At 37.6% G+C, this 24,077-nt stretch overlaps 1 protein-coding gene across 4 annotated transcripts; it reads left to right on the forward strand.

Moving 5' to 3' along the window:
- Window positions 1-177: 177 nt before the first annotated feature.
- RECQL (RecQ like helicase) lies at window positions 178-24,059 on the forward strand. 4 transcript variants are annotated; one of them, XR_010885804.1, is made up of 15 exons: window positions 178-328; window positions 4,202-4,399; window positions 6,306-6,485; window positions 7,406-7,512; window positions 8,497-8,695; window positions 9,924-10,090; window positions 10,658-10,739; window positions 13,041-13,189; window positions 13,278-13,395; window positions 15,139-15,277; window positions 16,058-16,149; window positions 18,233-18,452; window positions 19,306-19,435; window positions 19,640-19,880; window positions 22,688-24,059. XR_010885804.1 is itself a non-coding variant. In XM_067306209.1 (15 exons), exons 2-15 carry the CDS (start codon window positions 2,632-2,634, stop codon window positions 19,826-19,828), a joined length of 1,986 nt encoding a protein of 661 aa, XP_067162310.1. In that variant the 5' UTR covers window positions 250-328; window positions 2,575-2,631; the 3' UTR covers window positions 19,829-24,059. The 4 variants fall into 4 exon arrangements, 3 of the variants coding, with proteins under 3 accessions (XP_067162301.1, XP_067162310.1, XP_067162316.1); XM_067306209.1 differs by adding an exon at window positions 2,575-2,647 and having other exon boundaries at window positions 250-328; window positions 19,640-24,059; XM_067306215.1 differs by lacking the exon at window positions 178-328 and adding exons at window positions 2,582-2,647; window positions 3,788-4,001 and having other exon boundaries at window positions 19,640-24,059.
- Window positions 24,060-24,077: the final 18 nt, after the last annotated feature.

Consider the following 24,077-nt stretch of genomic DNA (forward strand, 5'->3'; position numbering starts at 1 on the left):
AGGTGCCGGAGCGGCGGCTGCAACGGCCACGTCTTCCGGAAACACGCAGCCCCCTTCGCCTCGCCGCCGGGTGAAAGGGGGCCGCCGATTGGCGGCGCCGAGGCCAATCAGTGGGCGGATTGTTCGCTTGGCTACGCCCCTTTCTGCCTCGGCGCTCCGCCCCTCCGCTTTCGGTACGGCAGACGGGGGCCGCGCGGGCTCAGCATTAGTGGAGGGGAGAAGCACATGCTCGCTTCGCGCGCATCCCTCCTTGGTGATTGGCTGAGAGAAGCCGGCAGCGGAAGCGGCCGTGCCGGGAGGCTGTCGGGGCTGGAAGCCGCCTGCCCAGGTGGGAGAGCAGAACCGCCGGCGGGCCAGGCGGCCTGTGCCACGGCTCTAGCTGTTACTGGGGCAAGCAGCGCGTGCCACGGCTCTAGCGGTCGGGGGAGAGAGGCGGCGGGGGCGGCGGCGCGTGTCGAGGCTCTGACCGTTGATGGGGGGAAGGCAGCGGCGCGTGCCGAGGTTCCGACCGTTGATGGGGGAAAGGCAGCGGCGCGTGCCGCGGCCCTGACCATTGGGGCGGGGGAGCCACAGCCTCTGGCTGGAGGCGCGGGGGTGCTTGGCTGCGACGGGTTCCCCTCGCCCTAACGCGGCGGGCGCTCCCCGAGCGCGGCCGGGGCTCGCGTTGTGTTTGCAGGTGACGGGCTGACGGCTGAAGCTGCAGCACGGCCCGTTTAAATCTGCCTGTTGTGAGCTTGAGCATTTCTTCCCGCTTAAATGCGAATTTTTAGAGTGACTTCTCAGTTTTTCTTTTCTTTTTTTTTTTTTTTTTGTCAGGTGGGAAATTTTTACCTGGTTTAACCGTTGCTAGTAAGATACAGCTTGCTTGTGCAGTTGCTGTTGGTTTTATTCTTTTAATTTTAAAGGTTCTTTGTTTGATAACTCTGATTAACATCACTCTATTTTTAGAGTTGGAGGTAAAAAGCTTTAATTTAGAGGCTAGAGAGGTGGTGGGGTTGAAAAGCTTACAGTGCTAGGACACTGGTAGAAATCTGTGCTGGGTGGAAGCTGACACTTGTTACCAAGCTGTCTGTCTTAGGTATAGTGATCTTATATCTGCTTAGATGCCTCTTTTTCCTCATTAGTGGGTTAAGGAATGGCTATGATGGGATGACTATAATAATTAAGTTGTTTTTAGAGTGAGCTAAAACTGCCTCACAGGCAAGATGCTTCTATGTGCCCTTTGTCCACTCTTGGTGTATGAGTTCATCCCTTCAGTTTCTTAGGAGCCAAGTTTTTGAGGAATCAAATAATAATTGGGGTCTTTGCCAGCAGTGCCAATACTGGATCAATTATAAGGGATGCTGAACTACTTCTTCTAGAGGCAGTAGCTAAATTAAAGGCTTGTGGAGCTTTAGTAGCATATATGGAGACTTTCATAGGTAATTCTTCTCTTCCCACTCTTCGGTTAAGGAAAAATGGCTTATGCTTCTTGACCTATCAGCCTAGTGATATTTGTGAAAATTACTGCTTTTAAAGTAGATCAGTTTCATAGCCACTGATCTTCAGCATGTCCCTGCTTGCTCTGTACTTTGGGCAGGCTAATCTTTTCCAATACTTTTGTATAAGTAGTAGATGGTATGAAGACAGGAGTCCTATGTAACTAGAATAAAATATGTGGGCAAGATGAAGGTTGGGCGCTACGGAGTTATTCTATAGAACAATCAACTTCTCTCTGAAATGTGGGCTTTTCCCTCATTTTTTAGCTACAACAACTTCTGACAAACTCAGTGTTTTACTTGCACTTTTGGTTTATATTTTTATATGTATATATGTGTATATATATGTGTGTGTGTATACATACGTACATATATATGTGTATATATAAAAAGAGACGTTCTTACATAGGAACCCTATGTAGGAACGTCTCTTTTTATGTTGGGATCAGTTTCTAGTGAGAGTCTGCTGGATTTGTTCTCTTTCACCTGCCCTCAGATTTAGCTACTGCATCTGTAATGCATAGTTCAGAATTATGCAAGAGTTAGAGAAGATACCAAGTTCTTGAGTTTTGTATTATTAATGCATAATACCATGAAGGATGATGTTCAAAAATTAAGCCAATAAGTAGAATTCTAAGATCTTTTCACTGATTGTCTAATCAAAACCAGTCCCCCTTCTCTGAACCAAATTAACTTTTCCATTCCTCCCAGAAGATCGTCTAAGTGTTATGGTAGCTATTTTTCTAATGGGCACAATTGTAATATGTTATGTTATTTTCTATCAAATAGTGTTTAGAAAAAAAATTGCAGGTCTAAGGTAGGTGGATGACTGATCTATAGTATACCTTGTCTCTGGTAGAAAGGAAGGAAAAGACATCTGTAAAATTTAAGTCTTGATCTAAATTCATTTGGTTTCATTTGGAAGGCTGATGATCCATAGCCTTTGGAATCGTCTATTTATGTAGGCAGATTAAATGAACCTGTGCTTAATGTGTTAAGTTAATATCTAATGTAGTAGTACTGAAAAGTCTCTTACAGTAGATGTGTTCTAAGTTTAGAAGGGTTACTAATGAAATCCATTATCTTTATATTTTAGTGAGAGTTGCTTGGTTAATTGAGATCTACTGTGGATAGGATTCTCTAATCCTCAAAAATGGCAGCTGTTGCAGGTAATCCAAAATTAGCATTCAGTGTGTTTTTTTGCTATCTTCTAGCTAACAGACAAAAGCATCCTATGTTATTGATACTTACATGTATTTATCCTATGCAGAAAAGAGTTACAGGGGTCTTTGTTATTAGACTTTCACATCAGATTTGAAGAAAAATACATTTTTACCGGATACCTTTTTGTTTCTTAGATATAAACTAAAATTAAAGTAGACTTGTTTAGGAAGTTACATGTTTTTCAATATTTTGAAAAAGTACTTCATATTTTAAGACACTTTCAAATCTTTCCTTTGGTGTAACAGTGGGCACTTTGGAAGACAAGTGTCCCTATTTTGTGTAATTTCTAATGTGAATATCCTTTTCTGTACAATATGTTTTTGCTGCCGTATGTGAGAATTATCATATCTGCTATGTTTGGGCCAAAGTCTATTATTTTGAAATAAAATGGTAACATATTTCTTCTTATCTATATGTAAACTGGCTTTGAAATAGTGATACACATATGGCATTGTGTGACATGTATTAATCGCACTTTTAAACCATGGGGACTTAATTCTGAAATACAGTCTATAATTCACACAAATGCTCTTAAGGATATAAAGGGACAAATTCCTGACATAGATTCACTGAGATAACTCGAACTTCTTGGGAATATTTGCTTCTACTTTTTCAGATCTGAATAATGGCTTGTGTCTGCAAAAGCTTGTCTGTGTTTTTTCTTTCTTTTTTTTTGAGCGGGGGGGGAGGTGTTGCTTTGCCCCCATTATACATCTTTGTTTTCATCTCTAGTTATATCAGTTGGTTCAGGTAAAGATCCTGCCTTTCTCTCTGTATCTGAAGAGCTGTAACCTTTGTCCTCTGTGTCCAAGCCTTGACACTTGGCAGGTGCTGCTCTCTGTCCTGCATAGAAGGAAGAGCTGGGTGCATGAAGAGTATTTTTTAGCTAATGCCCCTATTTTTATCTTTAAAAGATCTTTACTTGTTGATGTTAATGTTGCTTCACATGTAAATGCTTTCTACTAAAAATTGGCTAGGGTTGTGCTCATCTTGGAATTGGCTGGAGTACTCCCTTGTGTTCATTTTACCTCTTTCAGCTTTAATGTCAGGGCAGATGAGATGCAAGTATTTTTTTTTTCCTGCAGATGTATACTGAGCTACAACAAGCAAGTGTTTCACTGGAGGGATAACGCTTTGGGGAAACTAGACTGTGATGTGATTTTTCACCCCCACCCCCTACCCTGTACTAACCAATGCAGTCATTCATCATTAGTGTTGCATATCCCTCATATACTGCAGCAGAGATGACAATTTACAGTATATGTGACCTCCTAATCTAAGAAATAAGCCTTGTTATAGGTAAGTTTACATGGTAAATAGAAAGATTAGATGCTGTAATCCTATCAATAGACCTATCACGTTGTTTTTTCTAGATACTTTTGCTGTTTGTTTAATTTGGATTGCTCTCAGTAAACAGATATAAAATATGATACCACTTAAAACTGTGATTAGCAGGTTACTAAAGTCTCTCCCCTGCTTTATCTTGCTTTTCCCTTCAGTGCTAGAGGAGGAACTGGTTTCCATTGAAAATGAGCTGCAGGCCGTGGAGATGCAGATTCAGGAGCTTCTGGATAAACAGCAGGAACTCATTCATAAGAAGATGGTGCTAAAGAGGCTGATAAAGCAGTCCTCAGAAGACTCGGAGGCTGGGGGAAGTGAAGAGACTGAAACCTCAGCTGAGGCATGGAACAAAAAAGGTTTGCAGAGTCAAATTCAAGTATTCTAGCATGGAGATAATCTAATTCAGTACACGAAAAATGCTTTCATTCAGAATTCTGTTTGGATAATGATATTATTGTCCCATTTCATTTTTTCAGTTGGTGAACAGCTGGCTTACCATCTTAACTACACAGCGTAATGTTTGTACTTGCCTCCTTGGACATTCCTAAATGCTAATCTGAATTCTTCCAGGCAGATTTATGAAAAGAATGGCTTGTTATAGCCACTTGTCACAATTTGATTAGATTTGCTAGAAGAAACATAGAGTAAATCTGGCTATCTTGCAATAGTTATATTCCTCTGTTTATTTTTGAGCCAGAAATAATTTTTTGGGTACTTTTAGGATGTGGTAATGACAGTTGTGCACTCTTGTTGCTTCTTGCTGTCTTTGTGGTTCTTCCTATGTGAATGGGTAGGACACTGGTGTTGTGTAGCCCCAACATCTTGCCAAATGAGACACATTAGGTGAATGCTGATTGCCAAAAGTAATATAGAGTGCAGCAAATTTATGCCAAGCTGAAAAAGTGCCCTGTGGTGGTGTGAGGGCTGCTGTTCTTTTGCAAGTGCTGTCTTTCAAATGAAATATTAACTGAAGTCCTGGATGGCTGGTGATTCTTGGCCATGTTGTCTGTAGCCAAACTCAGTTCCAACTTTTTCTCTTTATTATTATTTTCCCCCCTTCTCTTTTATGTTATTGGTATTTCAGAAGTGCATTATTAGTTTCTGTCTGTAACTATTGTAGGTATCTTCCCCCCCTGCCCCCACCCTTTTGGGGGGAAATGAAAGCTGTAGTCTAACCCATATTTGTCTGTGTTTGAAAAAAAAAAAAAATTATGTTCATGTAAGAATACTGCTACTTAATAACTGCACATTGGTGCTATTGAACAAATTGATTTTTTGGGGGTGACTTCTTGCCTAGTTCTCTTTCTGTGCTTAGAAAACTAACATCTTTTCAATAGGATGCTGCATGTCTACATGATGAATAAGCACAGTAGGTAAATTTGGCCCCAGTCCAAAGCTTACTGAAGTCAATGAGAGACTTTCCTTGACCTCAGAGGACTTTTGGATCTTGACTGTGATCCCTATAAATTAGGAAGCAATGTCACCTCAAACCTTAAAGTTAATTCTTACACTGCATGCAATATAGTATGGAATTCCTACAGTGTTTCTGCATTTTTATTTTATTAATATGAAAAATGGCTCATAAACCTCCTGGTGAATCTGAAATTCAAGTTTTCATGGTATTTTCTCTTAAAATGATGAAGACTGTTTAAATCTTTAATGGAAAAGTAGTGTTATAAACATGCTGGAGTGATGATTTGGGAGAAGACAAAACTTCCCCCCCCTTTCCTTTGGATGCTAGCTTATTATTTCTATATTATATGGAACAGATGGTTCCTGCTCTGCCTTCACTATGCTATTTGTAATCACTGGATATGTATGAGGGAAGCATTTAGGCGACTTAACAGTGAGATTGTTGTAGGGCTCAGTGTCTGATATTATTTGTTTTCAGGATGGGTTTCTCGCTTCCCTTTCATTTAGGACTAGTCAAGTCACTTGAAAATGAGCACTTTAAAGTCCTTCATCTACACATGAGTTTCATTTTTAGCATGAATTCACATTTATATGCAAAGAAAGCTTTTAGTCAGGAGGATTGTGTTTACATTTTAATTGGGTTTTCAACAGTACATCTTACAGAAGTTAATTTATACAGACTCAGTTTATGTGTGCAGATTTTTGTGTGCCTTTATTCAACCTCTGAACATTTTTCCTGATGTAAAATTGTACCACTTTCAGAACTTGTTGTTGTATATGTAAGTTACTTTTGCTTCCTATATTTTAACGTAATAAATTCTGTAATTTATTTATTTTTTTCTTTAACAGATTTTCCCTGGTCTGAGAAGATCAAAACAGCACTGCAGAGCAAGTTTAAACTGCAGAAGTTTAGGTCCCTGCAACTTGAAACAGTAAATGCTGCAATGGCGGGAAAGGATATATTTCTTGTCATGCCTACAGGTGGTGGAAAGAGTCTTTGCTATCAGTTACCAGCTGTCTGTTCTGATGGTATGTGGGGGGGGGGGAAAGGTTGTATACAAACAATTCTATTTAGTTTCCCCCCTTTTATACTTCTTTGGAGAATGAACATTATATTAGTGTCTAATATCACCATATTAGGTGATATTAGACACTAAGAAAGAGTGAAAGTGTGAGAGAAAGATTTACTAGAAATATTTACTTTGCTCTTTTGCTGTATTTTTCTTTCAAGAAGCAATAGCAGCTTTAAAGCAGACATACCTTTTAAATGATTTAAATTTAAATCACATTTATCTAGCTTCATCTCAACACATTATATTATTAAACATTGAAAGAACTTTTGAAAAAGTTTGTCACTATTTTTCTTTTCCTTTTAATTTAATATAGAAAGTGTAAATTATCAAAGTAGCGATACCTATTATTTTTCTGTTCCCCCCTTGGAATTTTTAGCTTCAGCTTATGTGGGACAGGCTTTGCTTATTCACTTTTAAGAGCAAGTATCCAGTTGAAATTTTTAAACCTGCTTGGGAAAATAACCTATCCAATCACTTGATAATTAATTTATTCATAAAGACTAAACTTAGCAATGCCTTGCATTGTTTAGTTGTGTGGTAAATTAGCACCTCTCGAGATAGTTGTGAATCCAACTTGCTCTGTTTGTATATTAGTTCTGATACTTTGTTTTACGTTTGCAGCTGAGTTGTTTGTGGTCTGGAGTCTAAGAGAAGGGGCATGTCACAGGTGGTTGATCAGATGTAACCCTTTGTGACCTATTACTCTCTTATCAGCTACCTAAGAAGGGAATCTACTACTGAGTATGAAGTTTAAGCTTGTTTTAGGTAGTTTCTTTAGAACAGGGTTGATGCATTAGTTATAAATAAATTAAAGTGTTACAGGAGACATTATGGAAACTGAACAGTTTAGATGAGACAAATGATTGATTGTTACAGGTTTCACGCTTGTGATATGTCCTTTGATATCACTTATGGAAGATCAGCTCATGGTTTTGGAACAACTCGGCATTTCTGCAACTTTATTGAATGCCTCAAGCAGTAAGGTATGTTTAATTGCCAAATTCTGGTGTCGTTTTGTGAAGTACACACTGGCATGTTGCCTAAATCCATGTTATTTATGAATACTAAATGAACTTTACTATTTATGAATACTAACTGAACAGTTCTATCAGCTAATGTCACCCTGTCAGAGTGTTGCAGCTCTGTGCTGTGATATGGATAATGTGAATGAGTATGTTGCATTCTTATTTTTAAAAACAAAATCAGATGTAAGCCAACACCTTTCATGGAATAAATAGATTTCATGGGACTATTTTAGGGATTTTGCCTGTAAGCGTTGTATCATTTTACTCTGTTTCTAGATTTCAAAGAAGATTGGAGGAGATGATCTTGTGCACTAGTGACATGTTGAGCAGTGCAGACTCATACATATTATTTCTCTTGCTTTAGGATGGTAAACTGTTTGCTCCAGATACCCAGAAGCAACTTATTTCCCTGTATGCTATTAGTCAACTGCTTTTTACAGTGAAATATTTTTATTTCCTGACTACCAAGAGGTCATGGTTATTAACTTGCCTCTGATACTGGATTTGATGGGTTAGTGGCTTGATGCAATATGACAAACTTTGAGCCTGCTTTCAGGTAGAGCACTTTGAAAACTCAGTAATAAAGATTACAGTTGGGACTAGTTGATGTGCGTACGAAATTATTTTATACTTGTAGCACCAGAGGCATGTTTAGTACATGATAGTTTATGGGGCAAATAGTGATACCACATGATGAAGCAAAGACCAATATTCAACAGCTGTCCTATTAGAAGTTCTGTGATAGAATTTCCAAATATTAAAATTAATATTTTATATATCTTCTGCAAGGACTTATAGTAGAAGTAAATAATATGTAACAGTTTCAGCCGCTGTTAATTGCTTCCTAAATTGTTAATAGCCTCTTAAGAATCCTAGCACTTAGCAACTTCTATATGTCATCCTAGTTTGTTAGCCTCTGATTTTTCCTTTTGTTTTGATCAGGAGCATGTGAAGTGGGTTCATGCTGAAATGCTGAACAAAAATTCGCAACTGAAGCTCATTTATGTGACCCCGGAGAAGATTGCAAAAAGCAAAATGTTCATGTCAAAGCTAGAGAAAGCTTATCAAGCGGGATGTCTTGCTCGTGTTGCTGTAGATGAGGTCCACTGTTGTAGTCAATGGGGCCATGACTTCAGGCCTGGTATGCTCATTAGAAATCGAGTTCGCAGTGTTATTCAAGCATCAATAAATGATGAGCTAGGCTTGAAATAAAGCCAAGTGTTTTCTTCATGTGTTAAGTAAATATTTCCATTTTTAGGTATGCAAAGTACTTCTGTTAGCTCAAAGACTTTAAATTTTATTCACAAATGACTATATCCTTGTCCAAGAGCTAAGTATCTGCATTGAAATTGTCCTTATTTGCATGTTTCATTGTCAGTCCTCTGAAAAGCTGCCACCTGGGCCTATTTTAATTGGAGCATAATAAAATGGAACAGCTTTTGGCTGCCATCTTTAATATGGATAATAAAATCATCTTTAATCTATTGCTACAGAAAAAAAATGTGTCATTTTATATAGTGCTCCCTAACACTCTGAATGACTGAGAAGAAAATTTCGTTCTAGGATGCTAAGTATCACGATCCTTTAAAATATCTGCATTTGAGATAATAATACTCTTCTACACTTTGGAAATTCGTGAAATAAATTTTAATTGCTTCTTAAGTAACTTGCAGCAAATGCCCTGGGCTTGCAGGGAAAGAAAAATTCTGCTTCAGTTTGATTCCTGTCTTGTCAACTTATCAGTTGCTGTTTCTCTGCCTATGAAAGATAAACTGTGATTCAAAACAAAGATTACTGTGAAGTCAACCTTTGCTGTTTTGTTTAAAAACGGTATGCAAGTAGAGAGAGACATGCCAGTGAAAAAGGCAATGTGAAATTTGGATATGTACCTCAGGCTGCATTTCCTGTACTAAGGTAGCAAGTGATTGTTAGCACTGAGCCTTTAAAATCTTTCCTTAGCATGGTTTGATGTATGTATCCAAATTCCACATTGCTTGTTTATTAGCAAAGCTGTCTTAACTGAAAAACTGTTTTTAAGCACAGACGTGCAATCTAATCTGTGTGTTGGTTAATGCAATGCGATTTTCCTTTAACTCTCTTAAGAAGTTCCACTCCTATGTTTGGTATCTGCTGAATTGTGGCTGCTCTTACAAAATTCATTTACAAGAGTAAGCATTCATTTTGATGAACTCAACCTTCTTGCTACTTCATTTGGATGTATAAATTAGTTAAGTTGTTACTTATTAGCTTGCTACAGATTTAATGCAGTTTTACCTCACTGAATACTAGCTATGTGAATATATTACTTTCTTAAGCTTAAATCTGTGGTACAAGAAATCTTTTTTTCTCCTTTCTGTATTCTTGTTTAGACTACAAGTCTCTTGGTATTTTAAAACGACAGTTTCCCAATGCTCCATTGATTGGGTTGACTGCAACTGCTACAAATCATGTTTTAAAGGATGCTCAGAAAATTCTGTGTATTAAGAAATGCATTACCTTTACTGCATCTTTCAACCGGCCCAATCTTTACTATGAGGTATGTCTTTTTGCCTATTTGTAGACTGTATTGCAGTAATGTTATATTTTCTGGAAGTTAATAGTTGGTTAGTTTTAGGAGAGATTTTCAATATATATTTTAATAATGTATAGCTTTTGAACTGAACCATGGTGGTCTTTAATGACCTTGTCTTGCTGAACTTCATATCCTGTCATCTGCAGAGGAACCTGGGCTGCTCTATTCTGTGTGTGAACAAGGCTTAGCAATTAGGTCAGTACCATGGAGAGAGAGGTAGCAGGCTCAGACTGCTGCAACCTGTTAGAAAATATGTCATGTCATATTGCAAAAAGCTAGAAATTACTGTGTTGTGCTGCATTTTCTGTCTGACCATGCCTTCTTTTATTGTTGTTCACAGAAAACTTGTGGGTTTCTTTTTTGGAGGGCTTCTGAGATGTAATCAAGCTTTATACGCAGAATATATAGTAATTTTGGTTAAGTGGCAGAATAGATGGGTTTATTATACTGGAAGAAGTAAGATAATAGGATTGTGTGATGGATTGCTTTCCCAACTGAAGAACACTCTTGCATGTATGTATTATTTTTGAGGTTCGACATAAACCATCAAATAATGAGGACTTCATTGAGGACATTGTTAAAATCATCAATGGAAGGTACAAAGGACTCTCAGGTAAACAGTATAAAAAAGCATGTTGTTATTTATCTTTGGCATTACAGGGATGTTTTGAAGTGATCCTGAAATGCATAGAGAAATTCCTTGTTCACCATCCATTAAACAGCCAACGTTAAAAGAAATTAAATTTCATTCCTTACTGTTTAAATGTCTTGACAATTTACTTGCATCTCTTGAAGTATTAAAATATAATCAGTGATGCTGACGTATGTAGAATAGCAGCAATTTTTAAGATCATTAAAATGAGGCTCAGAAAAGGTTACCTTTATGCTCTTAATTTATTCATCTGCCATTTAGTATCTGTATGTCAGGATACTATCTTTAACACTTCTTTTTCATATTTGATCCCAAGATTCATGTCTCATTCAAAGTCCAGGATGGATATGGAATGACGTGAAGTGTGCTTGTGCAGTGAAGGATGGAAGTGTAAAAGTTTACTTACAGTCCACATTTTATTGACTATACAAAGCCCAAGAGAGGAGAGCCATATTACAAAGGCAACAGAACCTAATTTTCCAGAGCAACAGTCTATGCCTGTCTCTGCTGCTGTGCTGGGCAGCTCCCTGGATACAAATCTTTGCAAAGCTGATCACAAACTGCATATTACTTCTATCCAAATTGGAATTCTAGTATTACATACAGAGTTGCTAAAGCATTCATAACAGCAGATGATGTTGGTGGAAGCTTATCTTAAATGTAATTGTGCTATGTTACTAAATACTCTTAAAAATGTGATTACAGGCATCTCAGAATGGTCATCCAAATTTAGTGAATGCCACTGACCATAACTGGTTCCTTAGCAGAAAAAAGGAGATGCTGTATCACTGTGAGAAATTATGAATGTAAGTTAATGCTTACAGAGCATTTATTAGGTATGATGAGGGCAATAGAATTTTAAGTGTCATAAGGGGCTTCACTATATTTTAATCAGGATTTGAATAGTGCAGTAAATTAAATCTAGAGCAATGCACTGAATATAAGATAGTCACCTACTGAGCAGTAATAACGTCTGTGCATTGTGTGAGCCGAAACACACTAGAAACGTAGAATTTCAGTAGATAGTTAAAGGTTATATCATGATGTATTTGCAGAAATAGTGGAAAGAATTAAGATCATACAGAATATTCCTAATTCCAACCCTTCCTCCTTTTGGAATATTTCACTTTATAACCTCAATATCCTCAAAAGCTTAAGCAATAAAAAACAATGTTAAAGAAATATTTTCTTTTTCCTCAGTTTACTACTGTGTGGAAACTAAATAGGCATTTGCATGGGCCGTCAATATGGCTGGGTCCTTTAGACGAACCATGTAGGCAACTTGGCAAAATAAACTCATGCGCTACATCTTAAAAAATATTAGCTCTTCTGTATTTGATCAGGAACAAAGGGGGAATAGATGCATGCAGATAAGGTGCATCTGTCAGGCTGATGTCTGCTGAGAGAGGAAAAGGAGCTGTAGATTCTTTTGACCAACTTAATTAAATGTGGCCTTTTGTTTCTGGTCTGTCTCTGTCTTCCCTGCTCCAGACTTCTTGTCTCAGGTGCTGTACTTCAGTCCTCTCATCCTACTTCCTGTCATCTTTCTTAGTTATATTAAAACTGAAATAATAATTTTGAGGGGGAAAAAGTGCTTCAGAAAATGAAAAAGTGTGCAGTAAATTTTCTGCTGTGTTGTCAAAGAATGGTTTCTTTCATATTTTTCTGTTTATGAGCTCAGAATAAGTGTGTTCTGCAATACCAAGATGTTTAACGAGTGAAAAAACAGCATTTTGCTGTGAAGCGATGATGACACATCCATTATGCATTGTTCTCTAAAAGAGACAGTGCTCCAAACTCATGGTTTTGTGTGAAATCCTTGACCTAGCCCAGTGTGACTAATGACAAAAAGCAGAGTTACCTGAAATCTCAGCTGAGATGTTATAGATGTCATATATACCGTAAGGGACAGCACCCTTTTTCATAAGCACTGTCCTTCTTTGATTATATTAATCGGCACCCATATTTTCTCAGTAGCCTACAAGCCAAAATCAGAGATTGAACTGTTTCTCTGCACTAGAAAAAATCTAAAATGTAGCTAAGTCACTTTTTCCCCTAATTTAAAGGAAGCATTATAGGTCAGAGGGTAATGCAAAAGTCATCTTTTTCTGTCTTTTTAGACTGATCATTGAAATTTCATTCATGGCTACCAATACTTCACCTTGAATAGGCACAAAGGTCACTTACTTTTTTTTATTATTATTGGTCCTTTTTTTTTAATTTCATGAAATCTTAAGAAAAGTTGTCTTTACTTTCGTGCAGGAATTGTTTACTGTTTTTCTCAGAAGGACTCGGAGCAAGTTACTGTGAGTTTGCAGAAACTGGGAATCAAAGCAGGGACTTACCATGCCAATATGGATGCGAAATATAAGACCAGAGTCCATAAAGGATGGGCAACAAATGAAATCCAGGTTAAGTAGACAGCACCTTTCATAGATTTCTGTCTCATTTAAACAAATTTTGTCTTGGTACCTTGATGGTTTGTTACTCTTATTTCAGGTTGTAGTGGCAACTGTTGCTTTTGGCATGGGAATTGATAAACCGGATGTGAGGTTTGTAATTCATCATACTATGAGCAAATCCATGGAGAACTACTACCAAGAGAGTGGACGTGCAGGTGTCGTAAGAACTAATTTTTGCTTAGCATCCATTGACATCCTTAAACCAATAAACTTATGCTTTTATTTCAGCCATTTGTGTAAGGTGTCTTTACTTTGAGACAGGTTCCAAACTGCTTTAAAGCCTCTTTACAAAGGCAGAATGGTGTTAGACAAATATAAATTACATTCATGATCTCAGGCCTCTATACTGCAGTGTAGCAAAAAGCCCTAAGAATTTAGACCTTTGCCCAGTGTTTTTTGAAGTTTGATTTTTGTGACATCTATGGTTTACCAGAATTATTTCATAATGTGACATTGACTAATCATATGTATATAATAGAAAGGTGGGGTTTTTTGTTTTTTTTTTAAGAGTAAAGTGGGATGTACAGTCTTTTCGGATTTTCTCTAGATGCTGTCTAATCTCTGAATGAATTTCACTGGCCACAGAAATGCAAGTAGGATAGGGAGTTGGGGCAGGGAATTTCAAGGATTGATCAGTGTATAGCAGCACTAGATACCTTTTATGGCAAATAAGTTATTTTGCTTTGGAAATAGTAATAATGCAGAAGCTCAAAGAGAGATTTGAATGTATGTGGAGGAAAGCTTTCTCAGGACCCTGATGAGCATTTGGCTGAGATTTTAACGCTGCTTGTATGATAGAACTTGGCCTTAATGTTGACCTGAAAAAGATACAATATCCATTAAAGTTTGTGGAAGTTTACATCTGCTTACCCTAGAGCTGGTTTCTTTTAGATAGTGCTGGGGTAACAGGAAGTAAAAATGTTTAAGTGGTCAGGGGCCTTATATAGGTGCTGAAATTATTGTTTCACAATGTTTACCATTTGGGGTGAATGTTTCTTATTTGGCACTTTACAGCAAACTAGTGTGTTTTCTTATACATAACTTGATTTAATTGATATTCTTCCAGGAGGGTTTCATTAATCACTGCTACCAATTTGCCTGAGCATACCATACAAGCTAAATTAGCTTGTGAAACCTTCCTTTTCCCCCTGCCCACCACTCAGAGTGAAGTGGTTCCTTTCTGTTCAGTGGTGAACTTAGTTTAGGCGGTTAGGCCTTTTCTGCTGTCTGGATCTTGCAAAAAGGAGGACACCTATCAGCACATCATCATCTTGGTGTGGGGGAAGGAGAGCACAGGGAAAGGAAGAGATGATCTAAACGCAGCTATAGAAGGCACAGTTGGTTTTAAATGGAATATTTTGTTAAATCATTTTCTATAAGATGACAGCAACATGCTGAGTTTCACTTCAGGTAGCAGCAGAGATAGCAGTGATCACACAACTGCTTTCTATCTAATCCTCTCTGTTAGTTGTCATGAATACCTAATAAGGTAGTTGAAGCTTACCCATGTCTTGTAATACAAATTAGACTTTAATGTGTATTTGGATATAACTTTGCAAGAGGTGTTGGAGTGGGTAAATATTGCTTCCATTGACTTTGTGCATCACATTGATAACATTTTAGTTGTTAAAGAGTCACAAACTTCATTATGTAGTATTTTCAGTTTGCTTGATACTGTAATTGTATAAGACTGTTCTAAATTCATCTTATCTCTAGCGTGTCATGATATGTTTTATTGGCTGATATGCTATGCCTGATAATGTTACAGTGGTGCCCTCTCTTTATAGAGGGGCTGCAGAAGCACATGCAGGTAAGAGTGGAATTTGTACTATGAAAAAAATATGCTTAAAGTAAATCTCTTGTAAAGTTTAAATTTTGTTTGTTTAAATGCATTGCAGGTAGAGATGACCAAAAAGCTGACTGCATTTTATATTATGGTTTTGGAGATATATTCAGAATCAGCTCAATGGTAGTGATGGAAAATGTAGGGCAAGAGAAGTTGTATGATATGGTGTCTTACTGCCAGAATATGAACAAGTAAGTTACTGTAGTGGCTTGGTTGCTTAGTTTTTAAATAATTAGGCTGATTTTCTTGTTTTTAAAGAGGCTATCAAAAGAAAAAAAACCTACAAAAACTGCTGCCATTGTAACTGAGTCTTGAGTTTTGGAGTTTGTGGTTTGGATGCTCAGTATATGTACTGTTGCACATAAAGTAACTGAGCCCTGTTTTATGCTAGTCTCAGGATAAAGTTTTGGAAGTGTTTATGTTGAGGTAAAAAAATCTGTCAATGAAAAATATTTGGATTTCAAATCCCATTAAATGCAAATACTGAAATGTTTTGCTTTTTTAGTCTGATATCAGTGTTTAATGGCCATACAGGACTCCAGATCTTTTTAATGTTTCACATATTGCACTGAACTATATTGAATACTTTATGGAAAACATTTTTGTCAATGTTGTGGACAACTCATGAAATCTCTATAGCCTTTCTTGGCCTGAGTCTATAAATTAGTTTATATTCTTATAATTTGCACTCTGTTGGAACTGCAGATGGTATTTACTCTTCTGCTTTAACCAAGCTGTTCCCATAGCAATAGTTAATAGCACTGAAAGCTACTAGCTACTCTTGTCAGCATATCTGACAGGAAATACTATGCCACTGCATTTGTCTTCTGATTTTCCTGAGCCAATTCTTCAGACTTTTTTTTGAGATACAAGCTGACCCAAGGAACTTTTTTTTGCCACTTACTTGATTTGTCAAACAGATGTGTACATTTACATTCTGCAGCCCCTTCTTTGCTTTTCTGTGCTTTCAGGTGCCGCCGGGTCCTCATAGCCCATCATTTTGATGAAGTATGGGATTCTGCAAACTGCAACAGAATGTGTGATAACTGCTGTAGAGAGAACTGTAAGTAAATTGTTTTTATAACCAAGGACAGAGAACATGGAAAAGGTGGTGTTGTTAAAAAAAAAATAAATAAAAAAATCCAGTTTAGACAAATTATGAGGAACTTCTATAAAGCATCCTGATAATACTGCCGGTTACCAATGTGCAACTTCTCTATGAATATCAGTTTTCAGTGGCTGACAGTGTTGCCAAATGTAAGGTGTTTAGCAGAACCCTTCCTGGACTGGCTGTTTGTCTGAGGCCAAACTCTTTGATATCTTTCAGGTTCAGCAGTTCATCTGTTCCCAAAAGTGAAGCTGGGGCAAGGGGCAGATTAGTTTGTATTAAAAAGATTCTGATATATGTTTGGTTTTGTTTGGGGTTTTTTGGCTGTGAAAGCTTTATTTCAAGGAGGATCCTCTTGATCTCTGCCTGCCAAACTGTTCAAACCTGGCCTCTGAAAAGCCCCAGCTTGCACATGTCCTTTTACAACTTGCCTGGTTAAAATCTCTCAGGATTCCAGTGCTGCATGCTCATGAGTCCTACCTGTGTCAGGACTGTGCATGTGCCAGGTGTGCAGAACAACTGAGCATGCTGCAGTTTGAGATTTTGCAGTGCCCTAGCCCTCACAACAGAACAACTGTCTAGTACATGCTCTTCCTTTGGAAGAAAGTTGAGAATGCAAAAGAGAATGCATGTGGGCCAAACTTAGAGGAAATTTGGGAGAAGAGTTGGAACAAGTTCCTGCTGCATGGTGAAGGAGGATGGTTTCAGTAGAACACCATTTGGGTAAATGGTTTCTTTCCTTGCTTTTCCCACAAACTTCCTGGGTAGTACTGGGCGGCTATGCTTGCTTTAACTGTCAGTTTTGGTACCCATCCTGAAAGCTATGAGTTGCTGAAGATGCATGAAGGATTTGTTGCTGCACTAAGTCGGAGCTGTACTTTAAACATAGAAAGTGCTATTTAGTGCTGAAAAGCCCCGAAAAGAGTTCTGAGGAAAAAGTTGGTCTTGGACATCTATAATTGGACACAGACAAACACCTTAAATTTCTCTGAGTGTCAGGCAAGTTACTGAAAATGTGAAAAATACCATCTGCTTGCCTCATATACCTGTTGCGAAGCATTTGGAAAATGCAGTGATGAACATTTGGAAAACTTACAAACAATTCTGTATTCAAAGCTGTTCTGATAATTAGACGTTATAACTTCGCTGAACATTTTATTTTAGGTAAAGTAGATGGGGAAATAAAAGATATTTGACCTCTTTTTTGCATTATACAGTTATTTCTATCCATATAATAAAGCTGCTTTGCAAAATCATGCAAGTTGTAACATCTTGTTATCCACTAACTCGAAGTGAGGCTTAGGTGAAGTTTAAACTGGGATCAGAGCTTAAGAAAAGTATGAAGTTTTGGTTTGCATGCAAGACTTAGAGGAGCCACATGATGAAGTATAGTTAAAATATATTCCATTTACTACTGTTTTACCCCTAGGGCCTCTTGATATATGAGTGATGTCTGGGGAAACCTAGCAGTTGTCCTAGCTTCTCAGCACTCAATTCTTAGTATTGGAGGAGACAGTCTGGGTAATTCTGGGCCATGATCTGATCTGCAGTAGAGGCATGATCATTATGCACTGCTTGGATGTGTTATTGCTTTGGAATGACTGTTCATGATGAAACTATTTTGTGTAATGAAATTAATACTTTTTTCTCCTATTATTTTGTCTGTTAAGTATCTTGAAAGAAGAAATGCCTTGCTCCTATTCATCAATTCCTCTTTGCTTTCTAATATTTTTGTAATAACTATTATTGGTGAGAAAGTGAATCCAGTTGTGGGATTAGATAGGAGCTGGCTTACAAATATTACACTTTGCAAATGCTTCCTTGAAATCATTTCTCTGTGGTTTGTAAAGTTAAATACATGTAAAAATGTTTGCAGGATCAAGTTTTAATAACCAAAAGATAAATGTAAATTTGACTACGAATATATCCTAATTTGATAAAGTTTCAGCTCTACTATAACATTTGTTGACTTATAGTTTAAAAAAATGCACTACCATAAATAACTGTTATTTAAATATTACTTCATTTTTACTTGTAGCATTTCAGAAAATAGATATAACAGGATATTGCAGGAATATAATCAGGATACTTGAGCAAGCTGAAAACATGAGTGAGAAACTCACACCACTGAAATTAATTGATGCATGGTTGGGGAAAGGTGCTTCAAAGTTCAGGGTGGCTGAAGTTATTCCACCAAAGCACACTCGAGAGGAACTGGAGAGAATGATTGCCCATTTACTACTACAGCAGTATCTGAAGTATGTATAACAATGTATATTACTTCTTCTCCTTTTCTATTATGTTGCTTTTTAATAATATTAATAGATACATTTTGTGGCCTCATCTTTAGCTCTTATTTCAGAAGCATTTAATGTATTACAAAAGACAGAAAAGATTATTTTATTTCTATTTGTAAAATGGTAATATAGATGCTGGAGGAACACTTGAAATTCTTTTCTGTGCATCTCTTGCAATTTTAAAAAGTTGAGGTCTTCTGTGATTACGCAAGCAGAACCTTTAAATCTGCAGCAAGCTTCATTTTAGATGAGTCAGTTATTTATACTGAGTCTTACTAACATCTCAGGGATAAGCAGAGCAAAAACGGGATTGTCAAGATGGAGTCTAAGTCAGGAGAGGGTGGCAAATGTGGAAAGTGGTACTCAGAAATTTTAAAAAACCATGAAATACCAGCAGTGCTTCTGTGTGGTGTTTTGTCTCCTTACATAGTTTTATAAATTCTAAGGATATGCAATATCAAATACTTTAATCTCTTTATTTTTGGACTGATTTTTGGCATTTGTTTGTACAACTGGCTTTTTATACTTCTAAGAGGGTGAGCTGATGAATGATTACGTATTTTTTTTTCCTCATTTTTCCACCATGTATTCAAACAGATTCATATGCGCGCACATGCACCACAAACTGAATTAAGTATAGGCCAGAATCCCTCTAAACTAAGTAACTGTTCATTTGAATAAGTAAAGCGAAATAAAGCTACTATTTGCAACATCCATCAGAAGGCTTACTAAATGCATTCCACTTTTTTTCTCATGTGGTCTATTATGTTTCTCTCCAACCATCCCTTATAACACTGTGATTTAATTTGTGCAGAGAAGACTTCAGCTTCACGGCATTTGCTACAATATCCTACCTGAAGATAGGACCAAAAGCTGATCTGCTAAAAAATGAGGCACATATCATCACAATACAATGGACAACAAATGAGAAAAGCATCCACAGGGTATTTATATGTGTACTGACTTCCTATATGGATACATTTTCCAATAGAGTTTATTTTAATAAGTTGGCATCTGTACAATTCATCTTCCATAGTAATACAATCAACAGGATTTAAAATAGACCTCATTATCTTCTCTTGCATGGGTACATTGAAAAAGAAGAAAAACAATCTTAGAATTTTAATAGAGCTGTTTATCATTTACAGAACAAACCATCTCAGTCTGCAAATTTGAAAGGAAGTGGAGGAAATACTCAGAATATTTCAAAGAATATCCAAGATTCAGCAGTGAAGAAATCACAAGAACATAAGCGGCCTAACTGTGGAACCAACTTAAAAGCAAAGAAGCTTAAGCTTCGGGCAGGTGGAAATGAAAAACCAATAGTTCTTGACTGAGGCTTAGAGGCTACATCTAGGACTAACCATGTTTGCTTCTCTATGGACAATCGTAAGTTCAGCTTGTATTTTAATAATAGTATTTTCTGTTAAAAGGATTTATGTTCTTTACGAAAAAGGTCAAGGGAAAACAAGTATTGTTAAAACCTAGCTATATGAAGAAGATTAAACCCTTCTCTCCACCTCAAATCTAGCACCACTTGAATAAATAGCAAAGGGACAAATGCTTTGTATCAACGTGATTGGTATCTATCTTGTGATACAGCAATGACTACAAAATGTAAGTAACTGTTATGTTGCCTTTCATAACCTTTTTTGAAAGTGCAGTGTATGGTAACACTTTATCACAGAATCAAGCATGTTGGAAGGCACCTCCAGAGATCATCTAGTCCAATCTCCTGCTCAAAGCTGGTCCAATTAGACCAAATGGCTCAGGGTTGTGTCTGAGTTTTGACTCTTCCAAGGATGGAGGTGCCACAGTCTCTCTGGGCACCTGTTCCAGTGACTGACCAACTTTATGATTTAAAAAAATTTAAAAAAATTCTTAGAGCTAATTGTTATTTCCCATGTTGCAACTGGTGTCCATTGCCTCTTGTCCTAGGATTGTGCTCTTCTGAGAAGAGTCTGGCTCTGTTGCTGTGCTACCAACCAGATCTCCTGAGCCCCCTTGCCTTCCTTGGCAGTCTCACCTGGCATTCTGACAAGCAGATCCCTGAACAAGTTAATCTGCTCTCCTGAAGTCCAGGGCTGCAGTTCTAGTATGTCTTGCTCACATCTCTCAGGAATTTAAATTCCACAATCTCTCAATCACTGAGCAACATCTGGGATCTGGGCCCAGTAAGATGGTTGATTGGCAGACTTGTCTTTTAGGGGGGCCTCTATCTCCCAAAGAAAGGATTCTCTGATAACTATCACCCTCCTTTTCTCTTTTGGCTCAGGCTCAGCTAGCTCCTATGCCCCCCTGGCGGAGATAGTTTTCCTCACCTGTTCCCAGGGCACTCTACCTGCTCTGTAGTGACTGAATTGCAGGCAGAGAAGGAGCCCTTTTGTGCTGCTGGAAGCAACAAGTTTCCAGCCTTGCCTGCTGCGGGAGTCTCCATCCACCGCTTCTTTGAGGGTATCTCTGGTTGTCCCTCCTCTGCAATACAGAGCCTGGGCAGTTCTTGGCTCTGTAGAGTCTCTGCAAAGACCCTGTCAATCTCTCCTGTTCCTCCTCTCTGCTGCTACACAGGCTGCAGGAACCACTCTTCCTGTGAATTGGCACTGTGACTGGAGCACCACTGAACATCATATGTAGTTTTATCTGTATTTATTACAGCTGTGCAGTTAATAGTACTGTTCTTGATGGTATGTAATATAGGTTTTATAGAGTGATGTTTCTGTGCATTAAAATTGCACTCATACCTATGGAATTGTATACTATAGACCTGGAGTTTGAGTAAAATTCAAATTTCAACTTGCAACTTGACACGTTTTAAACTTTTATTGCATACCAACTGACACGCCTTACTGCCTGAATTTTTCATCCCAGCAATCTAAATAAGAAATACTGAATGTGGAACTCTTGATCAGAAGAAATACAGGTCACTTGAGTATATCTGTTAAAGAAGTTGGTGCAAATAGCTGCTGTGATAGAAGGAGACTCTGTGGTTCATCCTGTGTACTTTTACTGTGTAAAATTTTGGAATGCTTCTCCATAATATTCAATGCAAGTTTAGTGAAAACTATGATAGTTGACAGAAGAAAGGTGATAATCATTTAAAATTATAAAGTAAGGGTAGAAGAGAGAGGTTGTGTTCTAAAGCATTTCACAAGCAGTACGAATTTGATAATTCAGAAGTTACAATAAAATGTAATGAATTTGAGGTTTGGAATTAGATTGAAACTGACAGCTTGGCTTTTTTTTTTTTTTTTTTTTGCCAGAAATACATAAAAGAAAAATTATGTTCTGAGCTGAGCACTGACAGGGCCTGAGATTGAATGTGGAAAGACATTAGCGTACCAAGTACACAGGGACAGAAGATGAAAAAGAATGTTCAAGCTATTACCTTGATGAGTTTGGGAAAAGAGCAGCTGCTTCTGAAATAATAGTATTTGGTCACTGGTAAAGTCTTCTGCTGTAACTGTCCTGAGAATTCTATTGCTGGGATTTCTCAGCACTATTCTCTTCGGTTCCACTTCGATTTGTCGGAGTTGGGAGCAAGAATAGCTAGGCCAAGAGAAAAGGTCCAAAAAACAGCTCTGTTCACACTATCTTTCTTAATTCTTCGGCAATGACAACTGCTGGGCTTTTGTTGCTTGTATGCTTAACATTTAAGCAGTGTTTAGTCTCAAAGATACAGATGTCATGGTTACACTATTTATTAAAAGAATCTTTGAACTACGTGAAAGTTGTAAATAAGAGCCAATAGATTAAATGCACTCTGAAATCTTTTATGTGCATTTAAATACTTGATACAAATGACTGTACTGACTTCTTGTACACTTACGCATATTGTTAATGAACAATTAACAATGTCCATTTGTGGGGAAGCAAACTACTTTGTTTCAAAATTTTATTAACAGCTTTAGTAAATTTTACTTGAGTTGTATATTCTAGTTTTCCATATTTCATACATATGAGAATGATGACAGTAATAGGAAGTAAAGGCTAAGCTCACAGCTGTGTAGTTCTGGTGCCCTTGACACTTCAGCTTTTTTTCGGCTGAAGATTTAGTCCTTTCCTTGTCCCCCAGATCCTCCTCCCAAGTAATTTCTGAACTTGCTAATGTGACCCCCTAGAACAGGGCTATAAAATGGTCTTAGATGAATTAAATAATCAAGAAACTACCATTCCTATCAACCACTTTCTTTCCACAGCTTGTGATGAAGAAAATAGAAGTTGGTGTAGAAGAAGCAAAAACAGAATACTGAATGCAGGGGAGGTGGCAGCATGGTGAAGGAGACTGATCTCAACTTAGAAATGTGAACTCCTTACTCTCACATGCACTCAAGGGAGGCTTAACCCTGCAGGAGAGAACCTTTCAGAAACTGATCTGTCTTAGGCTGAGCTGCACACACAGCTTGGATCAGTAACTTCCGCTTTTTTAGTGGTCTTAAATGTGTTTAATGCAGTTGTATGGATACGTTGTTAGGACCCACCAGCAAAGTTAGCTAGTTCAAAAGTGCATAAAGTCCAGCTGAACTTGCAGTAGTTTAGAGGTGCTTCCTTAAATAAAGTATGGTCATACTCCTCAGCACTAGAGTTACAATTGCAACTTCTCTCTTACAAAATAAACCATAGCCTAGAACTGTTACCAAGTGAAGCTTTGCCACTCCTCAGTAAAATGAGCCTAAAATAGAGACTGCAACAATTTTTTTTAAAAGTGTTTTAAATCTACTTCATGGAAGCTTTATTGAGAAGTTGTTATTCAACAAAGAACAATTTTCCCACCTTAATGTTTTCATTTGCCTAATAAGAGGAAAAATGTTGTAGAAGAAATGAAAGCTAAGCAAAGTTTAGGAAACTGATACTCTTCTCCAAAAAAACCCCCACATTGCTCAGCATTCACAGAAAGAATCTCAAATACAGAGAATGTAAAGTGGTGCTTGAACAGTCCAAAAGAGCTGATATTTTTCAGTAGTCAGGTGAAAGGGCCTGTTAAGAGCTTCAGTTCTCTTGCAATAAAGGGCTTAGCCTAAGCTTTTTTCCATCTCCAGAACTGCTTATGGTTCTATGATTAACATCTGAATTGTATTGCTTAGAGTGCGTCAGCATTATTTTATTTTCTCAGTCCAACCATCTGCATTAGGTACGTGCATGCCATGAAGCTTTTGTCTTCTGAAGCCTAACCTCACCAATAACATAGAACACTGCACTTCAGCTGGCTGCACCATCCTCCCAGAATTTGCATCACTTTCCTCAGCAATCTCTATGAACTGAAGAAAGCCTTCAGCTACAGAGTTTTTTTGCCTCCCGTTTCAGAGTTGGCTGTAGATTCCAGGAGTATATTTAAGTGTATGTGTAGTAGAAATACATAACTCTTGCATGTTTACATCAATATTTTCAGAAACTATGATGCCATAGTGCTACTGACTTCAAGAGCTGCTTAGGCACACAGAAGTCTAAATGCTATACACCCATTTTTTGAAGATCTTAGCAGCTAATGATAGATAATGAGTTTGTTTAAACTCAGCTTATAAACTTAAATTAAATTCTGGTAAGTTTCATTTTGGATTTCTCCGCCTCTCCCCCGCCCCCAGCATTTAG

The sequence above is a fragment of the Apteryx mantelli genome, chromosome 1 (assembly GCF_036417845.1).
Source record: "Apteryx mantelli isolate bAptMan1 chromosome 1, bAptMan1.hap1, whole genome shotgun sequence".
Classification (NCBI taxonomy): Eukaryota; Metazoa; Chordata; class Aves; order Apterygiformes; family Apterygidae; genus Apteryx; species Apteryx mantelli.